The sequence below is a fragment of the Canis lupus genome, chromosome 19, assembly GCF_048164855.1.
Source record: "Canis lupus baileyi chromosome 19, mCanLup2.hap1, whole genome shotgun sequence".
In the NCBI taxonomy this organism is placed as follows: Eukaryota; Metazoa; Chordata; class Mammalia; order Carnivora; family Canidae; genus Canis; species Canis lupus.
In genome coordinates, this window is record NC_132856.1 from 18,364,704 (window position 1) to 18,376,997 (window position 12,294).

The 12,294-nt window shown below is 35.4% G+C and overlaps 1 protein-coding gene across 12 annotated transcripts in view; it reads right to left on the reverse strand.

Moving 5' to 3' along the window:
- The window catches only part of CHL1 (cell adhesion molecule L1 like), a 195,456-nt gene that overhangs the window by 14,444 nt on the left and 168,718 nt on the right, over positions 1-12,294 (reverse strand). For all 12 annotated transcript variants that reach the window (XM_072785357.1, XM_072785358.1, XM_072785347.1 and 9 more), the window contains 7 exons: positions 9,886-9,987; positions 9,498-9,695; positions 7,955-8,025; positions 4,666-4,888; positions 3,213-3,328; positions 2,872-3,076; positions 2,568-2,690 (listed from right to left, as the gene is read on the reverse strand). In XM_072785357.1, the coding sequence (XP_072641458.1) occupies positions 2,568-2,690; positions 2,872-3,076; positions 3,213-3,328; positions 4,666-4,888; positions 7,955-8,025; positions 9,498-9,695; positions 9,886-9,987 (1,038 nt within the window). The remainder of the gene's footprint in view (positions 1-2,567; positions 2,691-2,871; positions 3,077-3,212; positions 3,329-4,665; positions 4,889-7,954; positions 8,026-9,497; positions 9,696-9,885; positions 9,988-12,294) is intronic.

Consider the following 12,294-nt stretch of genomic DNA (forward strand, 5'->3'; position numbering starts at 1 on the left):
TGAAAAATGAACAAATGATCCAAATGTTGGAAATTAGAAAATTAGAAAGATATATCACTCTTGGGCACCTGGGTGGTGCAGTCAGTTAAGCATCTGCGTTCAGCTCAGGTTATGATCCTACAGTCCCAGGATCAAGCCCCGCATCAGGCTCCTTGCTCAATAGGGAGTCTGCTTCTCCCTCTGCCCCTCACTCTACTCATGCTCTCTCTCACTCTTTCTCTCTCTCTCTCTCAAATAAATAAAAACTTTTAAAAAGAAGGAAGGAAGGAAGGAAGGAAGGAAGGAAGGAAGGAAGGAAGGAAGGAAGGAAGGAAGGAAAGAAGGAAGAAAGAAAGAAAGAAAGAAAGAAAGAAAGAAAGAAAGAAAGAAAGAAAGAAGAAAGAAAGGAAGACCACTCTTTATAGATTTGAGAGCATTCCTATAAAATACCACAAAGTCAACTGAAAAACTATAATAATTTATAAATTGAGAGAAATACACATACACATACTCAACAACTATTTAGAATATACCAAGCAACAAAAGAGAGATAGATTATTGGGGTGCCTGGGTGGCTCAGTCGGTTAAGCATCTGCCATCAGCTCAGGTCTTGATCCCAGGGCCCTGGGTTCTAGCCCCATGCTGGGCTCTCTGCCCAGCAGGGAGTCTGCTTCTCCCTCTCCCTCTGACCCTCCCGCCCTGCTCATGTTCTCTCTCTCTCTCTCATACTCTTATGTGCTCACTCTCAAAAAAAAAAAAAAATTTAAATCTTAAAAAAAGAGATAAACTACCTAAAAATATTTCAATCACTTAATAGAAAGCAAAGTAAGTATATGATTATATGATTTCATTTAAAAATCCATATATTAAGCATATATTAAGCAGTACAATAATCACTGCAGTTGTTATTTCCCAGACTTTTCTCTCTATATTCTAAGAACTTGTTTTTAAAATAAATTTAAATCTTACATACAGATCAACACAAAGGTTGGAATTTAATTAATGCTAAGTTTCTTTACTATTAGGATAAAGATAAATCAGCTTACCAAACAAATTAACATTTAAAGAGTCTTCAAATATTTCTTCAGTGCTTTCTACATATTTGAAAACCACTTCATGGAATACTGTAGGCTTAAGAGCTCAGCATGGAGAATAAAACTGATTTAGGTTTGAATCTTGCTTAATACTTACTTTACTGCATGGCTCTAGGTAAGTAAATTCTGTATGCCTCAATTCTCACATCCATGAAATAGTGAAAATACATCCCTCCTAGCTTTTCTATTTTAATGAAAAAATATAGGGCTAGCACTTAGTACTGATCCTGCTACATAGCAAACACTCAAAAAATGCTAAAGTGCCACCTCTATTGGGATTATGCCTGTATCTATTTAATCATATGGCCCAACTCAGAACAAGCCATCAGAAGCTAAAACTCATACATAACCTGAATTGTGACAAGCTCTGAACTACCTGGAGGCAGATAGCACATCAAGGTGGCTTTTGCAAGCAGCATAGCCCTAATGTTTCTGTTGTTTGGAACTCATGTCCTCAAAGTCTAAAACTTTCTATGGTTTTAGTTCCCTAATTTCCATTTTGAGATGATGCCTAGATGTGAAGACTGTTAGACATGGAAGGCACTATGATGAAAAATGACCTGATTTTCCCTAAACATGTTATTTTCAACCAAATGGCACAGCAGCACAAAGCAAAGTCCATTCCAAGTAATGGTCCAAAGACAACTCTTTAATGCTCTCGAAGCAACCTGCCTACACCAGTGGGCTAACCATAGAGGATTCTATAAGCAGAAGTACATTTAGGGTTGAGACTAGAAGCACTTGCTGGAGACAAAAGAGGCAATGTAGTGTGGAAGTTATGCACGCTTTGAATCACTGTTACATCATTTATCTACTCTTTTCTTTGGCGTGTTTCTTAATTTTCAAGGCCTCTTATATATAAGAATCAAACACATGTCTTCTGGTACCTACTGACTTTTCTTCTAAAACAGGGATTGGCAAACCATCCTTTTAAAAAGAACTAGATTATAAATATTTCAGCCTTTGTAAGCCACAGAGTCTCTGTCACAGCTACTCAACTAGGCCACTGTAGTGAGAAGACAGCTATAGACAAATGTAAATAACATGTGTGGCCTTTTAATGAAAACAAGCAGCAGGCTGGATTTGGTCTGCAAGCCGGTTTACAGACCCCTTTGTTGTAAGGAAATATGCCAGCTTATAAACTGTGATCATTAGATTCTCAGCATAGCAAATCAAATACTCAATAAAAAATGAAATATTAATAGTAGATCCAGGGATGCCTAGGTGACTCAGCTGGTTAAGCATTTGACTCTTGGTTTCGGCTCAGGTTGTGATCTCATGGGTCATAGGATCAAACTCCACATTGAGCTCCATGCTTGGTGTGGAGTCTGCTTGGGATTCTCTCTCCCTTTCCCTCTGCCTCTCCTGCTCATTCTCTCTCTCTCTCTCTCTCTCTCTCTCTCTTGTTCTCTCTCTCTCTCTCTCTCAAATAAACAAATAAACAAATAAACCTTTAAAAATAAATAGGTGGATCCAATTCAAATTTCTACTTACTTATCTGATACTGTAATAGATAGCCAGTTAGGTTTCCATTCAATTTCTTAGGCAGTCCCCAGGTTAAAGTGGCAGTGTCTTTATCAACTTTGATGACTTTGAGAAAAGCTGGTTGTTCAGGTACTAGAAAGCAAAAGACCAAGAAGACATACCCATAAATTGGTAAATTTCTTTAAAAAAAGCTCCATTAGATTCCAGTTTTTCATAGAAATTGAGAAGCTAACTCATATGAAGTAAATATTAATTAACTGCTAATAAGAAGGGAAATGTTTAATTTGGCATTATTCTTCACTATTATTCTTACCTCCTTCTGGTGTTTGAAATATATAAGGCTCACTCTCTGGACCAGCTCCTTTGGAATTATAGGCTAAGACTGTTAAGTGAAATTCACTAAAGGCATCCAGAGAAGGAACCATTCCATAGTTTCTTTGTCCTGAAAATCTCAGAATGTTTACTTCTTTGGGATGTGTTCTTCCATCTAACAGACTTTTTGTTTTCCACCAATTTATCTGTAAAGGAAATAGAAAGAAGCCCTGTAACAGATCAATCACAGTGGCAGATTCTCTTCTAGCTTCTTCTGAGATCAGTTCTTATTTGTATTTAAGATATTAATGCAGCAACAACAAGAAAATCTATGATAAAAACCTGGTAGCCTTTCAGATGTCCGTGTACTCTGTCCTTTGGAATCGTTGACCAGGTAACTTTAACTAATGTGCTGTTTATAACGTCCACCCCATGGATCACTGGAGCTGTATCAGGATCTGTTAAGTACATAAAAACGATGAGCTTTCAATAACCCCCAAATGTGATTATTAGGATCATTTTCAAAGGTGATTTTTTTTCCTATTGCTTAATCTGAGCAAAGCACTCTTTTGAAATCAATTCCAAATGTAACCAAGAGAGTTTCTCATTACAGAGGAGTTCTCAGAGCCCAAAGAGGTTTCTAGAAGAGGATAGCTTGCACCACACTGAGAAATGCAGCTCTCCAGGTGGATATAGTCCAGGCAATGGAACTGTAACCAGGGGCCAGTGAAACATACTGTGGGTAACTTGCCTTTAGAAGCAAATGAACTAAATAATGTAACTATAATTACTTGAGAGTTTGATCAATCTATTAATAACAGCAGCTAACATTAACTGAGCATATGCTGTGTGTAGGCACTGTTCTGAGGGACTGGCTCACATAATCCTTAGAACAACCCTAAAAAGTGGTATTATTATCCCCATTCTACAGGGGATCTAACTGCAAAAGAATGTACCAAATGCAGAGCAGCCAAGATTAATAATATCTCAACTCACAGTAATATGCCCTGTGTAATTTTATTTGGGTAGAAAAATTTAGATAGTTGATGAATAAGGAGGTTGAGAATTTCAGATTCTTAACCTTTTTCCATTCTTGGATCAAAATATTCCTTTGGATATGGGAAAAACAATGAGAATAACTCCTGTGTAGTGACATGGAATACAGCATATTTCCTTCCTTTAATAATCTATTTGTAACAGTTCTTATGGGATAAGAGTCTAATAATGGGCATATCACTAATACCTCAAAACAGTGTGTGTGTGTGTGTGTGTGTGTGTGTATGAGTCTGTGTAATTCTATAGACAAATCTTGGTCTGTATCTTGTCTGCATTAGGAAGGTTCTAGACCAAAAAAAAAAAAGGAAGGTTCCAGACCTACAACTGAGGCCAGGGCATGACAGCAGGAGGCTGTTGGGAAGTCTTTGACAAGTAAGGACAAATGTAACCAGAAACCTTATGACAGTTATGCTGCTTAACTAATTGCAGTGATGAGTACCGGCCTTTGATTTTTTAATATAGAAATAGTTTTCTTTTTTTTTTTTTTTAAGAAATAGCTTTACTGGGAAACTGAATAAAATTAAAACTAACATAATTCCTTACCACTTTATAGTGATTGGCCATCCTGCTGTCAACCTTAAGAGTAGGAACCACGTGTTAAATTTCTTTTTATTTCCCACAGCTAGTACATCCTCTTTGCATGCAGTAGTTGCTCAAAAATGATCATCAACAGAAATGCAATGTATACTTGAAAGAAATTGCTCTTGGAGTGCTTAGCAGTTTCAAGTGCATCACTTACAGTCTTCTCCAGAATAGAGAATCACTGACTGAGGCTCAGGGCCAGAGCCAAGATGATTGATGGCTTGGACTTGGACATCATAAGGAGCATAGACAGTAGGTGTCATCACTCTCAAGGTGTGGTTTGTGACTGTTTCTTCTTCCCATTCCACAGGGGCTCCCTGTGGCTTCCAGGTCACCCTGTACTCCAGTCCAGGTCCATTCTGCTCCATGGATTTCAAAGGCTAAGACAGAAGGCAAGTCTCATCTAGTGTGATCATGAATACATTGACTCAGAGATAGTGGCAAACCACTCTAAATGGCAATAAGAAACACTGCAATAGAGGGATGGTGTTTGGAAGATTTTAAATCCCCCTCTTCGGTTTTGAAATACTTGTGAAAATTTTTGTCATTCTCTAAGTACAAGTTTGAAAGTTAGTTCCTCACATCCCTAAGTCATAAGAAGCCCACAATTTAGATGCCTTGATTATTCCCTTAAGTCTCACTGTTCACACATGAAAGAATTTTACTAAGAAATTCCACAGAGGATTTTTGTTTTTGTCTACATTTTCCTCTATACTCTACTTTTTCACTCTCAAAAAAACTGGAAGATATAAAAAAGACATGTTGTAGGTTGTGAAAGGGATTTCATATCCATGACTTTTCAGTCAGAACTCTTTCCACCTGACTCTATCCATCTTTTCCACCTGCCTTCTAAGAGAAGAGAGAGATCGAGTAAATCTATATTTCTCAATAATATGCATGTTTATACATTTGTGCCTAAAAGATGTAGCTCTTCTCTCTAATAAAATAATTTCCCAGCTTCTTGACTACTTCTTTAAAAGAGAGTGCCCCCACCCAATCCCATCCCCAGCTTCCACTGTATTTTTCTGTATAGGAAAATTTAGTGGAGGAATTTCTACTAGAGGGAGTTGGTTACTTCCACTCTAGTTTTTTTTTAATCAAGCAGTACTTTAATTTAAAAAAGAAAGCATTAAGGTGATTTAAACCACTTGTGAATTAGTGTCATATACAGTGTTTTCTTACAGAATTTGCAATGCATCTTGAGTCAGTCTAAGTTACTAAAATACTCTTTAGATGGATTAGTTGGAATTAAGTTGAAACTAGTGCTGTATCAGCAAAATGATTTCAAGTTCAAGCCAATGCCAAGGTAAATATTTAAATCAGCTACGGTAAAATAAATGAAAATAAAAGAAAACCTTCCTGAGATTTCACAATCATTGTTTATACTCTGCATTCTAAGTTTTGCAACCAAGATAATTTTTACTACCATAAGGATATAAATTCACCAGGGGCTTTAGCAGTGCCCAGATGACTCAGGCCACAAGCTTTTAGTTTCATACTGCAATCTAGAATTACAATTTCCTTCAGCCTCCACTAACAATAAATGAGTACAAATAAAATTATCCATTTGTTCCTTTGTTCCAAGGAAAATAACTACATTTGATAAAGTTCTTTGGCAAATTTTAAAATAAACTGCCACCATATTTAACACTTTTTAAGAAAAATCTTATCTAAACTACCATGCTCTTTGGTGTCTAGACCCCTGAAGAAACAGAAGGAGTATTTTGTATTTGGTTTTCAGACAACTGGCAACAAAACCAATAGCAACTTTTTAAATAGGCCCCCAACAAAGATAGCAGACCAGAGGAGCAAAAGCAGAGGTGTGGGTGGGAGTCCTCTTTTCATCACTGACATAGTGCATGACATCTGGGTAAGGTCATTAAAATGAGACTCCCAGCGTCTCTATATGAACTGTACGGTTGATACTCTAGCTACTGTTGCCCTTCAGAAGGCTGGTGAGGATTATTGAGCTGATGTTGAACATGGTGTGCTTCTGAGGAACTGACCTAATAATTACACACTATTATTTTCATCTAACCCGTTATGTCATCTATCTTATGGAAATTGCTATGGAACTTAAGAGAGAAAAAGACATATTCTACAAGTTTAAAATATTACCATAATTTAAGAATACAAATTAAGTAATTATGAAGACAGTGTGGTAGCAAATATGTACGGCCACCGATTCAAGGAAAGAAATAATATTCTTAAACATACTTCGATTCTGTCATTACCAATTTTTTTTCAAATTTTAAATTTGCAAAACTTAATTTCACTGAAATAGGAATAATGGGTTAGTTTTTTGTTTTGCTTTGGTTTGTTTTAAAGATTTTACTTATTTATTCATGAGAGACACAGAGAGAGAGGCAGAGACATAGGCAGAGGGAGAAGCAGGCTCCATGCAGGGAGCCCAATGCGGGACTTGATCCTGGACCCCAAGATCATGACCTGAACCACTGAGCCACCCAGGCATCCCAATGGGTTAGTTTTGATATAGAAATATTGATTTAAAATTCAAACTAAATACATCTTAAAATTTTTCCCAAAATCATATTGGGAAAGAGGTTTAGAAGTAAATTAGTACATTCCAGTATACATTAAAAAATGTTCTACATTTACATAAAATTCAATGAATTTAATGTGAGAAGTATATTATTAATCAGAATGTCTGAATGCTAATCTGCTTTCAAGTAGGTTAAATAATTTGTTCATGAATATGTCCAAACAGAGATGGGGAAATGTTATCTACTGTTACAGAAGTAACTTAGAAATGATAATCAAAACAATGAAAGTCCTCTGAGCAGATGTAAAATTTTACACAAAATTCAAAGACAAAAGTCTATTTTATAATCTTTAATAGAAATATGTAAAGGGGTGAAAAGTGCAATTTGAAGTCCAAAGATATCTATGCAGGTTTGTTGATTTCTAGTGGTATTCCAATGGTATGGTGACCGGCAAAACTGCCCATCATCCTGACCTCAGTTTCTATATCTAGAAAAAAAGTGTTAATGACAAGGGTATTCTCAGAAAGAGTATACAAAATGCTTAATAGTGCTTAACTAGTGGCTATTGTTTGGCAGACATCCTTTTGATATGCAAAATTTATTAGACCATGTACTAACATTTAGGAAAGTTTTTTGGTATTTTTGAACAAGAGAGGATTTAGAATATTAGCTATAAAAATAATAGGAATCTGAAACTTTTGATAATGGATTGCAACTAAATTAGCCTGCATAACCCTCCTTACATTATTTACCAGTGTTTAACTCTATCTCACAACATTCTAATCCCAATGACCTATGAGATATACAACTGAAATATATTTATAAAACATATGTCTTATATCTTTGTTCTTAAAAAATATTTCTCTATCATTACACTTAGCATATAGACCTAAAAGAAAAAAAGAACACAGAGTAGTGTATAACACATTAAAGAATACACACCTCCCATTTTATAATCATTTCCTTGGGTTGAGAGGCTTGAACCCTTATGTTTTGTGGATTCTTGTCGGGAGCTGAAAAATCATAAGTATTAAAATTACTTTTTCAAATTTTATGGTCCATAGGCAAATCAGCATATCATCCCACCTCCCTTTTAAATCAGATTTTTAAAGAACTTTGATTGTATTTATTTCTCTCTGGCCTGGTTTGTAAGAGGACTTATTAACGCAGTTATTTTTTCCCCAGGTTTATTGAGATATAATTGACATATACACTGTGTAAGTTTAAGGTATGCAATGTAATAATTTCATATGTATGCATATCTGTATATATATATATATATATATCTCCATTATATAGATACATATTTTATATTTATCTGTTATATTTATATTTATGTTTATATATATTATAAAATGATTACCATCATAAGGCTAGTTAACACATCCATGACCTCACATAAGGCAGGTTTTAAATATATAATTTATTTAAAGGAGTAAAATCATTTGCTTGAAGTGATACAATTATTATTCAGTGGAAAGTAGATGATTTATTTTAGATATCTTCATTTTAAACCTGCTCTTTAAATTTTTCAAGCTGTATTTTTAAAAAACCTAAACCTACTTTTAAATATGTATCTTAATTTTAAATCTGCTTTCCTTTTTCTATTAGAATTGTTGTTAGAAATGTGTGTTGTGAATATCTGCCTCTAAGCTAATAAAATTAAACATCACGTATTAATTTCAACAGCCAACTGTTAGGGACAACAAATAGGTAATAGCAGGTAATGTGCTCATGAAATATATTCAAATGAATCCATGTAATAAGAAAGGACTAAGCATGGTTTTAGCGCCAAGTGCAACTTACACTTCAGTCACACAAGTATCTGATTCATTTACGATCCCTTCTTGTTTTTTCCTCAATCCAAAAAGGAAATTATACCCTAGCCTATTTATTTTGCCCGAGAGGAAAAAAAAATACCATGCTATGACCACATTGTTGACCAATGACAATTAAAGTAACACAAATTTTAGTATTATAATTCTTGAGATGAAAAAAAATCCTGGAAATTTAGATATCAGATATCTATTTAGATATTGAGAGACAACAAATATACTAAATGTAAAAAATTAATGACATTAAATATTTTAAAGTGTTAACAAGGTGCCTACAATGAATAAAGTGTTTTATTTTGGGAAGTTGAAATAGAAAAATAAAAGGAGAAAGCTGACCTTCTATATATTGAACCTCAGTTTATAACCTACTCGATATCTGTTAAACATATTTAGTTATCACAAATCACACAAAGTAATGTTTGCTCATATACCTCCCTGTTATTTCCTGCTCTCTATCAAACATTTGTATACGACTTATGAATCTGATGTACTTTGACTATTTGTGTGCTGTCAATTCACAGAACTTTTCAGGTGCTATATTAGGAGAAATCTAAAATCCTACACCATACTATCAATTTTTTTAAAGATGTTGAAAGATGAAGCAAAACTAAAATATTTTTTTCAGAAACCTGGTGTGAGAAGCCACATACCTGCTGGAGGTGTCTCATGATGGTCTGATGGCTGGCTAGGTTGGCTTCTCCCTACTTCATTTACAGCTATGACCCTGAACTGGTATCTCACATATGGAGCCAAGGATAACATAACTGTTGTTTCTTTTCCTTGGACCCTAGTCAATTCTTCCCATCTTCCAGGTTCTTCTTTGTTTCCTTCAAATTCAACAATATACTCTGGCAATAGAAGCATATAAAAACATTAGAAAGGATTTAGTATGTTTAAGTTATACTAACACACACAGTACAAAAAGTTTTAAAGAATGTTTTAAAAAGGATAATCTAGGAATTGTATTTTTTTAAAAGGCTTTAATATTAATTTTGACTCAAGAGTATAAGAAACATAGTTATCCCAAGTCCTCCCTACCGCTAATATGGCTATTGTGGTCATCTCCAGCTTCCCATGTCAGCCGAACACTCCTGTTTTGTCTTTCAGACAAGTGTAGGTTTTCTGGTGGATCCGGAACATCTAAGTAATAATAAAAAAATAAAGGTAAGGAGAATGCACACCATGCCTTTGTCTACCTAATTTCCTCACTGAGGCCCAGTACCATCCCCCTTTCTCTCTGGGCCCTGGTCTCCATGCCCAATTGTCCACATTTCAGCAGCCTTTCTGATTCTATTTCAAGTATAGCTTTCTGAACATCTACTCTCTCCTGTAAGTATTCTCTTCCTCTACTCTGATTCCAGTTCTCAAAGGGCATCTTTAACCATGCTTATCAAAATTCTTTTAGGAGTAGAACATGGGTGGTGCAGTCATTTGGGCAGCTGACTTGGTTTCGGCTCAGGTTGTGATCTCAGGATAGTGAGATTGAGCTAGGGCTCCATGCTCAGCTTGGAGTCTCCCTCTCCTTTGCCCTTCCCCCTACTTTCTCTCTCTCTCTCTCTCTCTCTCTCTCTCTCTTTCTCTCTCAAAAATAAATAAATAAATAAATCTTTTTTTAAAAATTGAGGATTTATTTCTGGGCCCTATCCTCTCTGGCATACTAATGGAGTGGGGCCCAGGAATCTGCATTTCTAAACAATTGCCCTGGGTAATAATTAGGCACAATTTTGAGAAACATTATCTATCTCAAGTGGATCAGTATCTTTCAGCTCATATGCTTATTTATATGCCTGATTCATTTCCTGTATATGACAGATCTTTAAGAATAGGGACTACATTTTATTAACATTTGCATCACGCACAGTGCTTTGCATATAAATGTTTTGTGATTAAATGAATAAGTGAAAAGTATATTATCACTTTAATCATGCATGTAATTAACATATTAAGGTAATAAAATTAGGTCCTCTGACTGTAGGAAAATAAGATAAAGAACATGAACTCAGTTTCTTTTCTGCATGCTCTGGATTTTTATTATAATTTCTAACAATGAATTCTCAGTATATTATAGCAACTTCTACACTCTTGGCTTAGAGTTCTGAAAAAGAGTAGGAAGGCAGTTTATTTGGGAAGAGGAAAAAAATGGTGCTGATAAATCTTATGTCAGAAACTAGAAAATTGAGTAGGTGATAACATTTTTTTTTAAGTTTTTATTTGAATTCCAGTTAGTTAACATTTTTAGCCACTCTGACAGATATGAGGTGATATCTCATTGTGGTTTTGATTTGCATTTCCCTGATAAGTGATGTTGAACATCCTTTCATTTGTCTGTTGGCCAACTGCATGTCTTCTTTGGAAAAATGTATATTTGTGTCTTCTGCTCATTTTTAAGTGGATTATTCATTTTTGGTTGTTGAGTTTTGTAAGTTCTTTAGATATTCTGGATGCTAAGAGTAGGTAATGACTTTAAGAGTGTTAAATTCCATGGAAATTTTTATTAAAATCAAAGCAACGGTAAAACAAAATAAAGAAAGAAATAAAACTTATCCCTAATGGTCTTTACTTCCAAAATTTGGTTTGAATTCTCTCTTGTATTCAGGACATTTATCTTTTCTCAGAGGAGACAAATAATATCTCATTGGGCCTTCCCAGGGCTCTTTATTCTCCAAGTGGGAAACAACATCTATCATCCATGCTGGAAATTTACATTGGCAAAAAAAAAATAAATATATTTTTGATTCAAAAGAGACTTATTTTTAAGATGTGGTCACTGCCAGTGCATAAAACTTATGTGAAATATAAGAAATAGCAAAAGGGATTATAAGGGAAAGGAGGAAAACTGGTGAAAAATTAGAGAGAAAGACAAACCATGAGAGCACCTAACTCTGGGAAACAAAGGGTTGCAGAAGGGGAGGTGAGTAGGCGGATGGGATAACTGGGTGACGGGCTTTAAGAAGGGCACTTGATAGGATGAGCACTGGGTATTTTTTGTTTTTTGTTTTTTGTTTTTTTTTATGATAGTCACACACAGAGAGAGAGAGAGAGGCAGAAACACAGGCAGAGGGAGAAGCAGGCTCCATGCACCGGGAGCCCGACGTGGAATTTGATCCCGGGTCTCCAGGATCGCGCCCTGGGCCAAAGGCAGGCGCTAAACCGCTGCGCCACCCAGGGATCCCAAGCACTGGGTATTATACTATATGCTGGCAAATTGAATTTAAATTAAAAATTAAAAAAAAAACTTTAGGGCCTTAAATAAGAAATGATTTCCTCAACTGTTTTCACATCTGTGAGCTCAGAGAATTTACATTTGTCTTCAGCACTTATAAACAGATCACTTATTTTTAAAGTTACCTGAAGGAACCAATACAGCCTGTGGCATCTGACATTAAAATCTGCTCTCAGAATCATATGGAACTAGAACTGATGGGCTGCAGTTGCTACTTAAAAGAC